This window comes from Dama dama, chromosome 28, assembly GCF_033118175.1.
Source record: "Dama dama isolate Ldn47 chromosome 28, ASM3311817v1, whole genome shotgun sequence".
Taxonomy (NCBI): domain Eukaryota; kingdom Metazoa; phylum Chordata; class Mammalia; order Artiodactyla; family Cervidae; genus Dama; species Dama dama.
This window is the reverse complement of record NC_083708.1, coordinates 28,103,919-28,124,410: the sequence shown is the minus strand read 5'-3', so window position 1 is coordinate 28,124,410 and position 20,492 is coordinate 28,103,919. Positions and strand designations below refer to the sequence as shown.

General features: G+C 38.1%; 1 protein-coding gene across 6 annotated transcripts in view; it reads left to right on the top strand.

Moving 5' to 3' along the window:
• Nucleotides 1-20,218, top strand: part of PKIB (cAMP-dependent protein kinase inhibitor beta) — a 110,125-nt gene extending 89,907 nt beyond the window's left edge. For 5 of the 6 annotated variants that reach the window (XM_061131607.1, XM_061131606.1, XM_061131608.1 and 2 more), the window contains 2 exons: nt 13,628-13,807; nt 18,977-20,218. In XM_061131607.1, the coding sequence (XP_060987590.1) occupies nt 13,636-13,807; nt 18,977-19,044 (240 nt within the window). In that variant the 5' untranslated portion in view covers nt 13,628-13,635 and the 3' untranslated portion in view covers nt 19,045-20,218. Of the gene's footprint in view, nt 1-13,352; nt 13,501-13,627; nt 13,808-18,976 lie in introns of those variants that run through there. The other variant, XM_061131604.1, reaches the window with a different exon arrangement.
• The last annotated feature ends 274 nt before the right edge of the window (nt 20,219-20,492 follow it).

Genomic DNA, 20,492 nt, shown 5'->3' with positions numbered 1-20,492 from the left:
AGCTGGATTATATCCAGGAAGAAGGGGAGACTACGTCATAATTCAGTTGGACACAACTGAAGTGACTTGATACACACGCATGTCATAATTGCAGTGTGCAAAAAAGAACATTGTGGAAATATAATCGTTTTAATTGATGCTTTTGAACTGTGATGTTGGGGAAGACTCTTGAGAGTCCCTTGGACTGCAAGGAGATCAAGCCAGCCAATCCTAAAGGAAATCAGTCCTGAATATTCATTGGAAGGACTGATGCTGAAGCTGAAGCTCCAATACTTTGGTCACCTAATGCAAAGAACTGACTGATTGGCAAAGACCCTGAGGCTGGGAAAGATTGAAGGCAGGGGGAGAAGGGGACAACAGAGGATGAGATGGTTGGATGGCATCACCGACTCAATGGACATGAGTTTGAGCAAGCTCCAGGAGTTGGTGATGGACAGGGAGGCCTGGCGTGCTGCAGTCCATGAGGTTGCAAAGAGTCGGATATGACTAGAGCGACTGAACTGAACTGATGGATATATGAAGTGAAGTGAAGTGAAAGTGTTAGTAACTCGTTGCGACCCCATGGACTATAGCCCACCAGGCTTCCCTGTCCATGGAATTCTCCAGGCAAGGATACTGGAGTGGGTTGCCATGCTCTTCTTCAGGGGATCTTCTCAACCTGGGGACAGAACCTGGGTCTCCTGCATTGCAGGCAGATTCTTTACAGTCTGAGCCACCAATATAGAGGAATGTAATTCTTAAGAGAGATGTGCTAAAATATTTAGGTATAAAAGTGTTGGGTTATTAGCAGCTTACTTTCAGGTGGTTGAACGAAAATTCTTTGTGTGTGTATGTGTATATGCTTAGAGAGAGAGATTAAATATAGCAAACTGTTAATAATTATTGAAATCAAGTGGGGGTTATACCATGTTCCTTCAACAAGATTCACAGGAAGACAGTATAACTTGAAGCCATTTATTTACCAATCCTAAAATTGTACTGTATTTGTATATAATCATATTATTTTAATAATCATTTTTTCCATGATTGACAGAAACCTAGATATTGATGGTTTCTTTCTGTGACTCCTCCAAGATTATCAGTGATAGTTAAAATCCTTAAAATAGTTACAGAGACCACATTAGTAGTAACATCCTTTGTCACAAATCAAGGGACCATATGTATATGTGTCTATTTCTCAAATCTATTTTAGCATATTTTTCTATTTGTCTGTCCTTGAAGAATATTACACTATTTTAATAACTCATACTCTAATGAATTTTCATGTCTGAAAGTATCAAATTCTCAAACCTTGTAATGAATCTTCAGGACCAATGATGCCATCTTTTTCCCTTCCTTTTAAGAAATGAAGCTATTCGTGGTTTGCTGTATTTACAACACTTTTTTTTTTTTTTTAACTTATTCCTTCTATTATGGTGGGTTTTCTTACAAATGTTTCTTTTTAATAGCCTTCTAACTCCTTCACATCAGTCTCAATTTTCAGACAGTGCACTTTGTACACATCTTTATGTGACTTGGGAGTTTTCATGGTTCCCTAGGGCTCACAGGAGTAAATGCAGTCTCCTTTATAATGAAATTCATCGCAACTTGGGTTCTTGTTTTGACAATGGTCCATCCAACTTGTTTTCCCAAATCTTTGTGGCATAATGCTCTATTATAGCCAGTGTTTCCTTTACCTTTATTTGTAACTTGCCTTCTACACTCCCATCTTCATGATTTAGCTAAAGATATTTCTTTGGCTTGGTAAAACCTTTTTATTTTCTTTCTATCCTCCCAAATATTAAGGCCCAATATGTGTTCTATGGCTTCTGTGAAGTCTTTCTTAATTGCCCCACAAATCCAATAACATTTCTACATTTGTTATAGTATTTTCCATTTTCCACTTATTTAAATATATCACACATTGACTTCTATTTTTACATTTCTTTTAATATTGTTGTTGTTTAGGCTCTAAGTTGTGTCCTGACTCTGTTGTGAACTCATGGACTGAAGCCTGCCAGGTTCCTCTGTCCATGGAATTTCCCAGGAAAGAGTACTGGAGTGGGTTGCCATTTCCTTCTCCAGGGGATCTTCCTGACCCAGGAATCAATCCCGTCTCCTGCCTTGGCATGTGGTTTCTTTACCACTGAGCTACCAGGGAAGCCTGTTCTTTTAATATGCATGTATTTTATTTGTACATTAGGTCACAGACTCTTTCTTCTAGAGTGAGAACCTTGTATTGTGCCTCTTTTGTGTATCCCCACTGTGATTATCACAGTCTGTAGTCTTATTTGGCACTATTTACCCAGAATTCTGCACTGAGTTTAGGAGATATTAGATGCGTATTAACAGTTTGTTGAATGAAGACTGAGGCTTTGTTCAACAAATATTTGGTGAGAGGTAACAGAAGGAGCAAGGGATGAGGTGTCAGATAAAATGAGTTCTGGTCTTGCCTCTGTTGCTTGCTAGCTGGGTTGCTTGTAGCCAAACCATTTTACTTCAGTGATGCTGAGCTTCCTCTCTTTTACAATGAAGGCAGTAATGACTTCCCCACCGCACAGAACTGCATGAGCTTATTCTCATTAACGGGCTTGGAAAGAGTGTGTACTCAACATACGCTTGTGCCATTTTTCATATTGTGAAAATCTTCGTTACAGAAAATTTGGAAAACACAATAAAGTTCAAAGAAAAAATATAAAACATTTATAATAATACTACTAGGAAAGAACCTACTGATAGCATTTTGGTGTATTTCCCTTGCCATGTTTTCCTGTGCATATATTTTTAAATTAATTTGTATGTACGTATATATATATACACACACATTTATATGTAGGTTTTGGACATTTTTGTTATGTCAGTTAAATATATTTTAGATATAGTTTTTCATGAGGACTTTTTTTCTGTTGAGCTTATATAACATAAAAATAACAAAATTTTTTGGTTTTAAAAGTTCTTTGTAAAACCTAAATGCATTCATATAAATAATTTTCCTCCTATTAACCGTTGATTGATACAAATATACATAATTTGATGAACAGAAATATTTCAATGGTATGATTTTTCTTTCTGAAGTACTTGCTATTTTATTGGGAATTTCTTTTGCCTATATGACCCAGAAAAATTCTCAAAACAATTAAAAAATTTTTCTCACTGTGATCGTGACTGAATATTGGGCTTGATGAAACTCTACAGTGATTTCTTCTTCTGCAAATAAAAATAAAATACTGAGGAGAACTCAGAGAGCAAATCAGAACTTGAAAAGGTTCAATCATTTCACTGCTTTTCTCAGTTGGAAGGAAGAAGAACGATGAAAATTAAACTCTTTCAAATAGGCATTAAGAGACATCCCAGAGAATTTTTCTTTGACTTGAGGAAGTAGAAAAAAAAATCACACTGGAACTTTTAAAGTTGTATACATTTAAACTCTCTTACCTATAACTTAACATTATTTATTCAATTTAATTAGGAAAAGTTTGTGAATGATTTCAGTCATTAACTCTTACTTTTGCTATTGTATTTGACTTTTGGCTATGCATATTTTATATAGTTGGTATATACACTGAAATTTTAGCTTTCTAGGAATTTTTCTTTTTCAAAACTTTTGTTAAAAATTTAGAATTATTTTGGCCTGGAAAAGATTGTAGTTCTAAGCTGTAGTGGCACTATGATACAAAATAAGTGTAATCTAACTTTGAAATACATACAAGATATGTATATGGTATGCTTGTGTATGTGGGCAATGAAAAAATTCTGGAAGGATAGTCACCAGAATTTTAACAGTGCTGTCATAGTGGGATGTAAGACGATGTGTTTCCTCTCTTTGATGCTTTTCAAAATTGTCATTTCCCCCCAATAATAAGCATACGTTATTTTCTTATGCAAAAAGAAAATAATTCATTTTGAAAAAGAAAAGTGGAAAGGTAATTGTTTCACTCGATAAACACATTTTATGTAGTAGATACTAAGTGCCAGGCATAGTTTTAGTGTATTTATCAGTGAAAAAACTTTACAAAAACCTCTGCCTTTGTAGAGCGTACATCCGAGTAGAGGGAGATAGACGGTAAGCAACAAGTACGATCCTGATGAATGATGATATATGCTGGAAGCCACTACAGACATCGAGAATGGAGAGCAAGGCAGAGAAGCTTAGGGGCTCCAGGGAGGAGATGCCACTGAATGGTGTGGTCAGGACATCTGTCTGCAAAGGCAGACCCCTCTCATATATGATCTTCTGTGACCCTTCTTTCCTCACCGTATTATATCGTTATGTTATTACTCAGGTGAAGAATTATTTTTCAGAAATCATGAAGAAATTGAGAATTCCAATCCTATATTACCTGTTAAGGAGACACTTAAAACAGGGTTTGTTGCTTCAAGTGTATGGAGAATTCACCTTCTGGGAGAAAGTGTCTTAATGAACAGAATAAGGGAACTATGACTTTCCCTGACAGGTGGCTTAATGTGGTATAGATGTGGCAGAAAGGTAGCCAACTTTGAGGTGTGTGTGTGTGTGTGTGTGTGTGTGTGTGTGTGTGTGTGTGTGTGTGTGTGGCTGAGATGGGCAATAAAGTTGGAGGAAGGGAGATTGTAAATAAATTTTTTTTTTTAATGCTCTTTCTTTTTTTAAACACCAAGTTTCTGGCAGTGTCTCAGAGTCAATCCCTTTTTGTCTTTATAACTCACAACATCAGACACTGTCTCTAGAGCCGCATCCATACCATGGTTTAACAGGGTAATTGAGGTTCATCATGATAATATATTATAGTGCCTATAAATTAATATGACTGATTTCTAAACAAATTTCATTTGGGTAGTTGTTAACTAGGCACATTTATCATTCATATTCATTAGTTTGGTTCAAGGTGGTAGACTAGATACTTTTAATCCTACTTCAGATAAATGTGGAGACTTAATTAACTGGGAAGCCTTGCTGGAAGTCACAAGTCTGTTGGAAGGCAGAGCAGGATTCAGCATCAGGGTCGTTCATTTTCAGGTGAAAAGACATTTCATTGCACCATATGGACTTCTTAACAATCATGAGAGCTAATTTAAGGGCACTCATTCCAAGGATGTACTAATGCCATTCAGTAATGCTGTTACTGCTCACAACTCCGCTTTGAAACCTTCATATGCAGTAGTTTTCTTCTGAATATATGCAGTTCTAAACTACTTAAGGAGGCTTGAAAAGAACCTGAAGTGCAGTGAAAGAAATGGATGAACAAATGGGACATGCAGTTGATATTAATGATTTAAAAGTATAAAACATAATGTATTTTAAATACTATATTATTTTATCATTACATTTTCTATGAATATAAAATGAGTTGCACTTATGAAGTCACAAAAATATTTTGGGAGGTGGAATAAATATGTAGCTTCTGAAAATAATTACTTTGATAGCTATGATACACATTAGTATGTATACATTTTTGTAAAAAGAATTCTATTTTTCTGTATCACAATGCATTTTTCCTTTGGAAGACAGATAAGCATATACATATATGTTATGAAGTTTTCTGAAATAAAAGTATGCAGTTGAAAGTGTCCATGCTTAAGTTATTACTTTAAATTACCTTTAAATTGGAAGAGTCATTACAGGGCTCTTTTTCATCATCACTGTTTCACTCTCGATAGTAATCGTAGGCAAAGAAAATAAACGCAGAAGATAAAAGGGCTTTATTTTTCCTCTTGTTAAGAATGAAAACGATAAAGGAGAATTAGCTGGGTAAGTTAAAACTATAGAATTTGATCTTTTAAGGTATTAGAGGATTTCATGTTTGTGCAAGGGAAAGCTGATGGATTGGATGTAACTGACTTTGTTGACAAGTCTCTTCATGGTTAGCAGACATTTGGTCCTGTCCAAAACGCCATGAGACATTTGGTCCTCCTTTAAAGGTCTTTGAAATTTCTGTGTGTGCTCAGTCATGTCCAACTCTTTGTGACGCCATAGACTGTAGCCCACCAGGCTTCTCTGTCCATGGGGTTCTCCAGGCAAGAATATTGGAGTGAGTTGCCTTTTCCTTCTCCAGGGGATCTTCCTGACCCAGGGATTGACTCCAGGTCTCCTGCATTAGCAGGAGGATTCTTTACCACTTTGCCACCTGGGAAGCATCTGTGAGCCTATTTGGTTTTGGACATGACCAAATGTGGACCTTTCATATGGACCAAGTAAATGTCTCCATGGATGTTTTGGAAAGGACGAAATATGAACAAATATCAAGGACCTTTTGGTATGGAACAGATGTCTTACAGATGTTTCAGACAGGATTGAATGGTCCTGCAAGGCTGTTCACAGTTTAATGTATATGGATCTTTTCTAGAAGGTTGGTATCTGGGGAGTATAACTCTCAGATGCCCTGGATGCGGGTGCTTCTGTGAGAGTTTGTGCATTAGCTACTACTCTGCATTTGACAAACATCATTACTTACACTTGCAAGGCGCTGTATTTGCCATAGTCCGCAGTCTACCTCCAAAGCTATTTTAATGTTAATGCAACAAATTTCATTGTAATATTTCATAATTGAACTTTCAGCTTTTATTAATAGTATTATTCATTAAAAACACCTTCACTGACTATGTTTGCCTGCTCGTAATGTATAGGTGTCAGCTATTAATTGAACATTTAGTGAATTCATTGGGCATCTGTGTTGCAGTCCATGTACCAGGCAGAGGCATAGAAAGCCATCTCTCCTGTGACCACACTGGTCAGAGTCAGCTTCCCTTTCTCTCCTTCCTATTGACGTCATCAAAAGTCACTTGACATTTAAAAACCACTGTCTCATTAAAAGGGGAACCGACTTCTCAGGCCCCTGTGTTCACTCTGAGACAGGAAGGGTGTAGACAAACCATATGAATCTTCAAAATTGTATGATTTTCTCACTCGTGCAAAATCGGGCTTCTGTGAGTTTGGAGAGTCTTTGTGCCCCTTTTGAAATCTAAGAACATTTTGTGTCCAAGTGTGGTTGGAAAGGTTCAGGATGAGAAGTGGATGGTTTGAGAGCAGCCTCTTGCTGGAACATGCTTGCTCATTCTCTGGGGCCCTTCTCAGAGACTGTTTTCCCTGTGAAGTCTGTCCTCTTTTCTCTTTTGGAGTTAACCACGCCTGCTCTGTTCACATAGGGGAGCTGCCTGCCATGTAACTTTTCCAGGTCTCCAGGTGAGGCAGGGGAATTCCTCCTCACTTATCGTGGCAAATCCCATATTAAATGTGACCCCCATGCTCAAGGGAGTTCCATGGTTTGTTGCAGTTAATCTTTTCTACTTGTATCCACATCAGTCTATATTATTATCCCTAGCTTAGTATAGCAAGCGTCATTGTGCAGGAAAGACTCAGTTTTGTTTACTACTTTACTCGCAAGATTATGGGAAAATGAGCTTGTGCATTTTGAATTCTATAGGTTTAAGCTGTCAAAAATTTTCGGTGATAAGAATAGCTTCTATGTACCTACAAATATGATCTTTCCTGATGGCTCAGATGGTACAGAATCTGCCTGCAATGCTGGAGACTGGGCTTCGATCCCTGGGTTGAGAAGGGCATGGCAACCCACTCCAGTATTCTTGCCTGGAGAGTCTGCATGGACAGAGGAGCCTGGCAGGCTACAGTCCATAGGATCACAAAGAGTTGGACACAACCGAGTGGCTAAACACACACCTACAAATATATATTGAAGAGCCTGTTCTTATCATTAGCAAGGAAGAACCTAAGCACGAAGGGAAAAATGTGTGTGTCAGTAGACAAAAGATAGAATTCCCTTTCCCTTGTACTGGAGGCATTGGAAATGCCATATGTGGAGGAATTACAAAGAAAGAAAGGTCTCTAAGTTAAAAAAATAATTTTTATACATGTATACATTCCGTGTAAGCTCTGTTCAGCCCCAGATATTGATATTTAGCTTAATGGTCTTGATATTTAGCTTAATAGGAGATATGTTAAAGTATGGGCTTCCCTGGTAGCTCAGCTAGTAAAGAATCCACCTGCAATGAGAGAGACCTGGGTTCGAACCCTGGGTTGGGAAGATCCCCTGGAGAAGGGCATGGCAACCCACTCCAGTATTCTTGCCTGGAGAATCCCATGGACAGAGGAGCCTGGTGAGCTACAGTCCATGGGGTCTCAAAGAGTTGGACCTGACTGAACGACCAAGCACAGCACAGCAGCACATATTAAAGGACTTTTTAGAAGCAGATACTTTTACTTAATTTCCAAAGCATAAGATTTAAGGTCGAGAAGTAAACTGTGAAAAGATCAGAATGTGTTTGATATCACTGGACTATGGGTTCCTCTTTGTATCCTATGAACCTAGCACAGGGCCTGGCACTTATGATATAGTAAGAGCTTGATAAATGTTGGCTGGATGAATAATTGTCTGTGTTCATTGCATTAAGAGGCAATTGTTATTGTTCTTTTACCTTGTTTGGAAGAGATTAGTATGTTCCAAGACAGAAAATCAAACCAGAAAAATTTAGCATAAGGTATTAAGACATTGAAAGCAGGAGAAAGAGACGTGAGGAATTTGGTTATTAGCTGAGACCACTGTGTGTGTGTGTGTGTGTGTGTGTGTGTGTGTTTGCGCGCGTGTGTCCCTCTTTCTGTCTTTCGGCCAGAAAAGCACCAACTTTCCAAAATACATGCTCTTCCTCTGTTTGTTTAAATGTTTTTTCAGATAGCCTGATTCATACTTCCAGAGAACTGATTTAGTGGTTGAGGAGTTTATTTCAAGTTCTACATGCAGGATGAGGTTTCTCTGTAAGAGATGAGGTGACTGATATGGATGCAGAGATTAGAAAAGAAAAAAAGGTATCCATCTCCTTGTGGCTTTGGCTTCAAATAATGAAGCTTGAGAAAAGAATGAATGTGAGCTAAAAAGATGGACCATATCAGTTGAAAGGGAAAGAGATTTCAAAAATTTCTACTTGTTTACACTATGTTTATAACATACTAACATACATACTCTTAGCAGGCAATTTTGAGCTCACTGGGAGCTGACTAGTGGTTTATATATAAATTTATTTTTTTCCAGTGTTTCATTTATAAGCTTGACTGTCTTTGTCTTCTTCAGCTGTGTGGTGTTGCGTTTTTGTGTTTTGGAGACTGCAAAGATCCTGACCTGTGTATATGTGCTTGTGTAATGGTCTTTTGTTAAGGCATCTGGGAAACTGTGTATTTTCAATAGAGAAGAAATTGTGTCCCAGGAGTTTATAAATAGCATTGTCTTGCGGTGGGCTGTGCAAGGACCTCTGTGAAACCTCCCAACGTCCAAATGGTTCCAGCTCCGGTGAGCGGCCACCGTTGACAAAGCAGAACTCATCCAGGTCCCACTGCTAATTCTGTAGAAGAAAAAGCGGAAGAGCTGCTAGTGAGTCAGCTGCCTTGGTTAGCAACCATAAACACAATTAGCTTTAAGCCCAGCAAATTAAAAGAACCTGCAAGTTAATCTCTTTTGTTTTTCCTAGTAGTGTTTGCTCATCTTTCTGTGGGTTCTATATTTTTTAAACACCACAAAGCATTGAAGAGAGCAATTTTCTCTACTTTGTATATATGTGTATACATATACGTATGCTCAGCTGCTAAGTCATGTCCAACTCTTTGCAACTCTATGGACTGTAGTTCGCCAGGCTCCTCTGTTCATGGGATTTCCCAGGCAAGAACACTGGAGTGGGTTGCCATTTCCTCCTCCAGGGGATGTTCCTGACCCAGGGATCAAACCTGCATCTCCTGCATTGGTAGGTAGATTCTTTAGCACAGCGCCACCTGGGAAGCCTTGTATAGATATATGTGTGTATATAATATGTGTGTATATATATTGATTGCATCCTGTACACACACACACACACACACACACACACACACACACACACACACATATATAACATGTGTATATATATATTAATTGCATATGCAATCAATATTGCATAGGATAGTAACAACAAATAAGTAAGATGACTAATTGGGGTAGGGAGAGACGTTCACTTGAAGATACACTATTTTGGGTAAAATTGTCAAAGTGTTACTTTTAGAGCCTTGGTATGTTAGAGTATCTGTGTATTTCATAATTTTTCCAGGTGAATGTTTCAATTCCTTTACATATTATTTAATTTTAACACTTTATTACAGGTTAAAATATGTAAGGAGATACCAAAAGTGGTTAATATTCTCCTTGTTCTCTCTTAAATTCCTAACTAGAACTTTCATTCTTTTTTTAAGTTCAAATGACATATTCATTGCTTTTTTTCCTTTCCCTCCATGCTGTCATTACTGCCTTTTAAGCTTGTTTTATTTCACATTGTATCAAGAACATATCTCCATAAGTAGATCTGACTGGATCTTACACATTCTTTATAAGAGCCATATAATATCCAGTAATATAATAGATATGATTTATTCAATCCTTCTTTTCTTGATGTACTTTCAGATTATTTCTAATGCTGCAACAAACTTACCAGGGAATTAAAAGAGCCCAGTTAAGAATCACCTTGTGTATTCAGACGCTCTTCCCAGTGCTCTCTAAGTCACCGAAATCAGATGACTTCACTATAGAAAGCCTGTGGGCTGGGCTTGTCTTGTGGTGGAGCCTAACATCCTGGTCACTCAGCATCAGTCACAGGCTCTGAAAGGAAGATGGTGCCCAGTGAGAGTTTGGAAATGGACCAAGGAAAGTTCTGCAGTAAAGTAACCTGTTGTTTGACCTTCTGCATATCCACTTTTGTTTTGATCTTAAAATGGTAGTTAATGATTATAACATTGACCGACTTTTAGATAGTTTTGTGATGGTCTTGTTTTCTAATACCAATCAACAAAAAAGGACTAATGTAGAAAGCCTATGCAGAAATAACAGTATAAAGGCAAAAGCAAAAACTTTCAAAATAGGAGTCAACAGCAATGAAAAATCTTGGAGCGCAGAAGTTTTTTCTTTCATGTTGATGACCCACCCTCCAGGCCACCTTTTGGAAGTTTTCTTTCAATATGCAAATTTTAACTCAAGACTCCTTTGACATATCCCATCTTGCTAAACATAAAATATATAACATTTAAGTATTTTAAAGAGTGTGTCTTAATATTCTTATATCTATTGTTATCTTTAGTGTTAAGATTTTGGACTGTCAGGACAGTAAGAATCAAGGTATTCATGGAGCTTCTCTTCCAAACTTAGCATGAAGTTGCTTCCTATAAACAAATAGTTGATTGTGGTCATGGCTTCTTGTGTGATGTTAATTGGCTGAGGACAGAATGGGGGTCTGCACATGGGGTCTGTTCCCTAACTAATGTCAAGTGTTCCTCATAAGCTGTAGAGAAGTGATCTCTAATTGAAATTTGTCTATCATAAGTGTGGGGTGGGGGGCACGTGGATAACCAGAGGTTCAAGCCAGAAAGGAATACCTATGCAAAAACAGGGAATTTCTTTTTCTTTCAACACAAATGTATATAGAGTTGACCTTTAAACAACATGGAGGTTAAGGGCATCGACCGCCATTCATCTGAAAACCTGTGTATAATGTTAGAGTCGCTCTCTGCATCAGCAGTTCTCTACCTCAGGATTCAACCAACCATGGATTGTGTAGCACTGTAGAACATATTAATTGGAAAAAAATCCACGTATAAATGGTCTTGTGCAGTTTAAACCTGTGTCATTCAAGGATCACCTGTATATAATTTTTTTCTATTTAAAAAGTAATGAAGGGCACAAACGAAATTAGCTGTTGTATGGCTGTCATGTATATCACCAGAGTTTAGAAGGATAATTTTGTAGTAACCCATGTCATCTTGCTTTCAGAATGAACTGAAACTGAATTTGCAACCTTGTGTGCTAGGTTAGGAGTTGTTCAACTCGAAATAAGTCAATTAACCTTTCTGAGCCCCAGTTTCCACATTCATATAGTGAGAGTTATTCCTCACTACCTCATTGGGTTATTGGGAGATTTATCTGAGATAATACATGTGAAAATGTTTGTGCAATATTGAATAAATTCTGGTTTCCCTTTTTTAAAACTCAAGAGGTCTTTCAATAAGATGATGTTTCTTGTTAGGACCAAAGGGGATACATAAGAGGTGGTGGTATAAATAAAACTTAGTGAAAGATGAATAATGATGCCAATAATCAGACATATGGTTTTAGAGTTAGAAAGAATTTCCATGTTATTTATCTCATTTGTTCTTCACTAGAATCCTGTGAATCAGTCAGACTAATTATATAGGTGAGGAACTGCAACTCAGAGAAATTAATTCAATTAACCAATATCATCTTGCGGGTCTAGCATGGTGTGTTCTTTCTAACAGTCCAGTTACTTGATGGTGTCAATGCCAGACAATTGGCAAACACCCAAAAGTTAGAAGTCCAAAATAATGTCTGAAAATCTAGCATTGTTCTCAGCTTTACCATGATTCCTTTAGAGATGAGAGCATCTGGGCCCACATGAAGCTCCGTGTGCATTTCTGGGGTCCTGTGAACAAAAGAAAGTGTGTTTCTGATATCAGATGCACCATAATTTGTGACTCTTTTCACTTCATGTTTACCATTTCCTGAATTGCAGGTAACTGATTGGGAAAGACTCCCTTCTAACTTCAGTGAAAGGTTTGATTTGCTTCGTGTAGGTCAAGGTTCATCTATTTCGGCCATTAGGTGCCACAGATGAGTTTCTTCATCCTTTGGTTGATACTCAGCACATTCTGTGTTAGGATGTTATCTATCCTAGTATGTATATTCTTTCTTCTCCCATTGGAGTGTGCGAGTCCCCTAAAAATGGAGACTAAATCCTTTTTTTGTACTCTCAAGGCCCAGCTGAGAGCCTAGCATTTAATGGGTTCTCAAAAAAAGAGAAAATTCCTGCTGCAGCTGCTGCTTTTGAGATACCATTCATTATTGACTTCTTAGGAGAGTTTTCATTAGAAAACATCATATGAAAGAGAGGGCTCGTTTTAGAATAAGCAATGTCTGCTACCTCCCTCCCTGTATAGTGAATGGTCTCTTGAGAATTCTTCCATAGAGGCAATTGCTAGGAAGATAAAGGATGTTTAGGAAGGCACTAGTAATTGCCCTGTCCACTTGAAGGCAAGAAAAGGTAACAGAGGTTCTACCCTCCCAAACACAAACATGAGACTGTTGAAAATTATGCCTGAAGCTAGAGCAGATAGACAAACAGCTGCCACTGGGGTAAAAAGGCTTTGAGATAGAGTTGAATTTCTTATTTCTAAAGAGGAAGAACAGAGTGTGTTTTGTTTGGTCCTTACAAATTATAGTGATTTGGTTTCAGCCTGAACAAGCACCACAAGCAAATACTGGCAGGCAGAGTCTCCATGGGAGTGGCCAAACAAATCCGTTTGCATTTCCTTCCAAGCCCTTATTTGGCTGATCCAGCCATAGAAAAGCAGAACAAAAGGCGAGAGATTACTGCACCCTAAAGCATCCAAGTGGCTCCTCTGGGCTACGCAGTTATTTATAGCCATCTGGCTCCCACTGAGGCCTTCCTGTTCCATCCAGTGATTGTACAAATGTGCAAATAAAAGCTCCAGGACCTTGATGCAGGGTGCAGTCAATGATTAGATTCTCAAGGCTTCTGTGTTGTTGATGTAGCCATGCCTTTTAACCATTAGTGTGAACGTGGATCTTGGAACAGGCTCATCTTCGTCTTCATGTGCACATTCTGTTTGTAGATGTTACTATGAGGACAGATTCACCCAAAATGACGGATGTGGAGCCTGTGGTCAGCAATTTTGCATCGTCAGCACGGGCCGGTCGCCGAAATGCCGTCCCGGACATCCAGGGTTCAGCGGCTGCAGGCGGGACCTCAGAGGAGTTGCCCGTCAAACTGGAAGCCCTATCCGTGAAGGAAGGTAACACTCAAAATCCTCTTAGAATCAGTGGTATTTCTCTCTTCCTCATCCTTTCCTCGGGAACAATCTCCCCTTTAACTAGTTAAACTTGTTTACTAAGATCTCTCAGCTTTTGTTAAAAGCTAAGTAGATCTCTTCAGCGTTTCAGAAAGTGGCCTTCTCTCTTTAATCTCCTGGTATAAATGTGGAAACTGAACATTTACTTATTCATTGGGTACGTATAGTTATGCACAGTGGTAGTGTTTGGGAATACAAAGGTGGACAGTTATAATCCCTTCTTTCAACCTGCTTACAAAATTTTTTGAGTTGCTCTCAGAAATAATTTTCCTTCTGCCATCCGTTGGCAAATCACTGTGGAAGCTTCTACTCCATCGTGGTATTCTACAAGCTCTTCTATTTATCGTATCTCAGAATAAATTTATTATCCATTAGAGATGAGAACTTTAAGGTGGGTGTTTGTATAAAGGTTGATCGTTCTCTAACCAGTAGAAAAAGTTGGATTCGGAAAAAGCAAGAGCTATCAAACCCCTGTAGGAAAATCTTGAGTCTTTCACCCCACTGCTTATACACTGTTCTTAAATCTTCTAGTGTTTAGTTCTGTGAAAATAAATATAATAATACTGTGCCCCATTTTAGACTTCAAAGTGGACTCCAGTTTGTGTGTTTATTGTGTTTATTCCTAGTGGCAGTGAGGCAGGAGAGAGCTGGAAGCTCCGTACTTCTACCCTATTCATATGAGCCCCAGAAGAGGGCTCTTAGTTCTTTGCCTCAGGAGGTAACTTTCTCCCTGGTAAAGTTACAGACTTCCCAAATGTTCCTGGTATGATCTCTATGAAATACTTTTATCCTTGTTAGGCCAGGGACTGTGGCCAGACCCTGGAGTCTGGTTGGACTTACCTTTTTGGTTGAGTTACCTCACTTTTTTCTAAAAGTAATTTCATGTCTCTTAAGGGACTCTATAAATAACAGAAAATATATATATACATACCCATAAATTATCATAAGATAAAAGATGAAGGAAATTAAAGAAAGAAGATAAAATATGTGTAGTGCTTTTGGCTTTTTAAGTTCAAAAGTGTAATATGATTATGGTTATCAGGGCTTGAAGGACCATCCTTAACTTGTGAGGTAGAGAATATAAGTTATTTGTTCATGTAACAGGTCTAATTATAGTGGATAGCCCCTAAACACATACACAGAACTTTAATGCTTACTGACATTATTTAGTTAAACAAACGAGAACAAATATATGGTACGAAAGTTAGTAGAGTCTTCATTTTATCTTGTTCCCTGGGAGAGACTGTTATCTGAAAGAATACTGTTTCTATTTTTATGCTTTCCTTTAAATCATTTTCAAATAAAGTTGAAGGTACTAAGAAAATCCAAATGTTAAAAGTGAATTAACATATAACACCAGATGTTAAAGAAAACACAAAAGGAAGTAAATTTATATATGTAGATGGCCTTGATAATGTGTCACTAACGAAGTTATATATAAATAGCTTTAAGGTCTGCTTTTTGTTGTTGTTGTTAGCTAAGTACAGACATTCAGGATTTGTTTAAAATTGTTTTTAAAGCAGTTGCAGTTTTCAATTGCTAATAATAACAAAAATCTGGGGTCTGTCTCAGACACTATGGTTTCAGTGTTTTTAGTCATTTAAAAATAGAAATTTTGGGAAAGATCTTCAAGTTTCCCTCAGATCAGTCCTGTTTTGGTTTTCCTTTTTAATATTCTTAAGTGGGAAGAAATCTAGGCTGTCAGACATCCTGCATCTTACATGAAATTAACCTGCCTAAAATCTTCGTAGTTCACAATCTGTCTTAATCTATCCCTTAAAAATTGATAACTATGGTAGGGAGGACAATGATGCCTTATAACATATCAGCAAGAGGTGACAGAGGGTGGCAGCTTAGGAAACTAAATGTCACAGAGGGCCTCTCTCACCTTCCACTATCTCTTAACTACTCATTTGATCCATCATTTATCTTAGTGGCAAGTGTGAGGCAATGTGGAATACCCAGGTTCGATCCCTGGCTCGGAAAGATTCCCCTGGAGGAGGAAATGGCAACCCACTCCAGTATTCTTGCCTGGAGATATATTCTATCAGAAAATTAAAATAGGATGCTGTGGTAGAGAGTTACTGGGTGGCTCCTTTAGATTGAGAAATTCAGGAAGTCCTAACTGAAATCTGATGGCAGTGGAATATTTTGAATAACAACTGAATGGTCCAGGCAGGAAAGTAAGAGGGAAGGACATTCTTTGTAGAAGGAACAGCTTGTATAAAGCTCTTAGAGTGGAATGAGATGGACATGTCAAGAAGCATAAAATCTGGCCACAGGTGAGAAGGGAGAATAGAGATGACATTGGAGAGTAAGCAAGGAATAGCTTTCTTAGGGCTTTAGAAACCTGGGTGAATAAAGAGGATTTTATTCTAAATGTGAGGGAGATGATATTCATGTTTGAATATTTGAATATCTACTTTGTTACGTGAGGAATGGATTGTAGGAGAAATAGCAGGTATAGTGGAGTTAGGAGGTGCACTCCCCATTAGGAAATCTTTGGGGGCCAAAGTAAACATTCAGACTCATAAGACCACATTTGGTGCCAGTCTGATCAAAAGTATACAGGTTTAGAAACACAGCGGGCCAGAAGAGCCACGTGACATCATCTCCTTCTGTGTGGGTCCTCACAGAAGTCCATATAAGCAGTCATGGGGGCTAGTCTCTGTGCATCCCCACCCCACCACTCACTGAAAACTCAGGCGCAAGGCAACAAGATTTGCACCAATGGGAGCAATGGTGGGTTAGAAGCCTCATCTTCCAGGGAGTTAATACTTTGCAGTTAAGTCCATGGACACTACAAGAGACATGCTCAGTTACAAGAGTCATGACCTTTATGGAATCCCAGTGCTATGGTTCCCTACCAGTTAGCGTATAGTTTCTCTCAGTACAGGTGTATTTTACCATTTGGGTCATTTCTACCACACACTTACTAACCGTGCTGACATACCAACATAATCTGGTTTCCAGGGTAACAGAGCTAGAAAATTAATCTCAAGTCAAATTTGCCATTAGAGCAGGAGAAAGGATTTGTTAAGCTTTTACCCATGGAACAGTTGCAGAAATCTAGTGAGAGATGATGGCTTTGAATAGGTTATGAAGATGGATGGAATTGGGTGGGTTTGGGATATGTTTTCTAGGCACAATCCATAGGACTTGATGATGAACTGATGTGGTAGAGATGACTACAAGCAATGAAGAAGAGAAATAGAGGATAATCCCTGGAGCAACAGGGTAGATGGTGATGCCATATACCGAGAAGGGCCAATATGGAAGAAAGGCAGTTTTAAGGGTTAGAGGAGTGATTTCTGCTTCTTCCATTTGAGATGCCTATGAGACATCCAAGTGCTGTCAGCTCTACTTTCAAAATTAGTTCAGAAATCTGCCAATTTCACCCTCAGAGATCTAGTCTCTTGGTATCCGTGTGACCCCATTTTCTGTCCTTTCTCTGCACAGTCCCCATGGCAGTTCTTTCCTGCACATTGCTGCCTTTGACCTTGATGTTTTCTCTGCTTGGAATGCTCTTCTCCCTGTTACCTACCAAGCTAACTTCCTCACCTCCTCAGGTCTTGACTCACACGGCCCCTTCTCAGTGAGACATTCCTAGCCAACCCAATTTAAAATTGCAATCTCCAGGCCCCAACACTTCTCGACAATTCCTTTTTTAAATTTCCTCTGTAGCACTTGTAAACTTTCCACATGCCAGACATTTTACTCATTTTAGTTATTGTCCATATTTATCATGAAGATTTCCCTGAAAGTTGGAATGTATAGTTTTTTCTTCACTGCTTGGTACGTGTGTTCATTGCTCAGTCGTGTCTTACTGGGATCCCATGGACTGTAGCCTGCTCAGCTCCTCTGTCCATGGAATTCTCCACGCTGGAGTACTGGAGTGGGTAACTATTCCCTCCTCCAGGGGATCTTCCCAACCCAGTGATTGAACCTGGATCTCCTACATTGCAGGCAGATTCTTTACCGTCTGAGCCACCAGGGAAGTAGCACGTGCTTAATAAATATTTGATGAATGTAGGTTGGAGAACAGAATAGTCTATCAGATTTCTTTTCAAAGATGCCCCTGATGATTTTGATAGGACCCATTTTGGAGAAGTAATAGAAGCAGTAGTCATATTTTAAAATGATGACAGCCAAAGATATATTTTGAAGGATAAAAGAAAAACCAGTCAGTGGAGGCCGTTGTCAGTTTGGAGATGGTAGTGACTTGAGGAAATGAAGGTGCCAGGAGAAAGAGCAAAAGTCAGATGAAATGAGGAGCTTAGAGATGATCATGAGAGTGCTGTTGAGGCAGAAATGGATAGGATCCTGGATTATGAAGAAATTAGATCTGATCAGTGGAAGCAGCACCAGCTCCAAGGGTGAGCTGGCCTGGCAGCTGCTCAGGGCCCTCTCTGGGCTCAGGTGAGGCTTACCCTTGGTTTTGTTCTATGGTTGTCATCTTGAAATTTTTCCATATTTTTTGAATAAGGGATGCTGTGTTTTCACTTTGCCAGGGGCTCCAACAGCCATAGCCAGTTCCAAAGACCACGTCTTCCATGGTCATATGGGCAAAAGAAATATGTCTAGACTGCAGGGGTAATTTTACAGGTTTGGTGGCAGAAAGTTGAGCTTGTCTGATCTGATAGTTTTGATTTGTTTCTTTTTCCTATGAAGTAGAAAATGAGATTAACTCTTAGCAGCAAAGAAGGTGGGAAGTGTGAGGAAGCTGAGAGTGTGATCTGTCATCGGGAGATGGGGAAGGGCAAGGTCCATCAGTCTGCATCCAAACTGTGGCTTTGTCACTCACTAGCTCGGTGACTTTGGGCAAGTCACTTAACCTGTTTATGCTTCAAGAGAATAGTCTGTAAATGGAGATTGTAATAAACCTTTGAAGGTTGCCTGGCACATAATATTCTGGAGAATAAGAGAGAAAGGTAACTAGGAGACAGACCCATACATCTTTTCTTTGTGTAGTTTCTACGTCTACATGGATGGCAAAAAAGTGTGTCCTAATCAAGTAGAAAATGACTAGAGTGCAAACTGTTTTTTTCCCAGTATAGTACAAAGTAGATTTCAATATATTCTCTATGTGATGAAAATTTATCTGTCTTGCAGATGTGAAAAAGAAAGATGAAGAAACAGCACAAGATCAATTGGAAAAGCCCAAAGATGAAGGAAAATGAGGGCTCATTACCTGTCAAAAGTGCTGAATTTCTTCACAGTGAAAGACTTGGTGGCCCTGCTTTCCTGAGATGTTTGATCTGGTAGTAACTATGGTAACATTGCAGCCCTAAGCAACATGTATGTATTAGATAATTTTGTTGTGATTCTACTCACTTGGATTACAACCATGATGTCCAATGTAGGTTATTAAAAGGCAGATTACTTCCAAACTGCACCCAGGAGAGAGGTTAAGAGTGCATGATCATTTAAATACATATCTTTTGTCTATAAACCCAGCTAAATCCATTGTTCTCTTGGATTTCTTAAGCCAGATATATTTTAAATTCCATTTTTATAGTTAACAGGTAAACCATTTCTTGGTAAATATAAACCAAACACTAGTAATTTAAAACTGTATGGGATTTGTAAGAAATTGTGTTTTTTGGTGAGAAAAGTGATAGATTAGCCAAAGAAGGATAGATAAAAGTATGTTTTTATCCAAATATGAAGCTTTTCCCCCCAAACCTTAAACAGATTTGGAAAAAATAGAAGTTTGACAACTCAAACATCTCTAGAAAATTTTTGTCTGATGTATTTTGCTTCTAGTCTATGCATACTGTGATTTTTCATGTGAACTCTTAAAATGGAAAATTTGTGATGAATAGTTTATATGAAATATGCCTATTAAATGAATCTCACTATCCTCCTTAATTTCAGTGTGCATATGTGTGTGTGTATATTTTTTTTTAATGTGAATTACACAGAACACTTTACTAGTCGCTTTGTACTGTCTTTTCTTATTTTCAGGGCTTTTGTGTATATGATTTGTTTCTTAAATAATTTCCTCAGGAATGCAGACCTTAATTTTTATATCTTTCCTAAACTAGCTGACATAATAGTAAGCACTTAAGTGTTTAGTGAATGGTACAGGCAGAAATAGCAAAATACTTGCTTTTAATATATATTTAATTATATATTTTAAAAGGAATGAAACCAAAACCAAAGCTTTAGTAAATTTTGATTTATTAGATATTTTAGGAGACTCATGGAATTCTGAATTTTTAAAGAAAATCTAACTAATGGATTTATTTTTATTTTCAGATCTATCTGCATGCAGTATTTTATTTGATTGTTGACTTAGGCCACGTCTGTATACAGTAATCAAATAAACTCTTTCACTATTAAAGAAACTTACTACCGACCCAAGTCTTCTTCATTTTATCTCCTACAGTGTAACAGATGGAATATGGTGACATTTTAATGAGGGAAGTGAATAGTCTTTGCAGTATAAAACACCTCCCACTTCTCATTTCATTGACAAAGTTCATCTTTAAACCTGAGAATACAACAAAGGGGTAGATTTCAAAGAATCTGGTTGCTTTAAGTTCTTAAACATATATTTTTCTTTAAAAAATAATCAAAAGAGGTATTTTAGGTGTAGTGCTAATTTAACATTCAATAAAATATC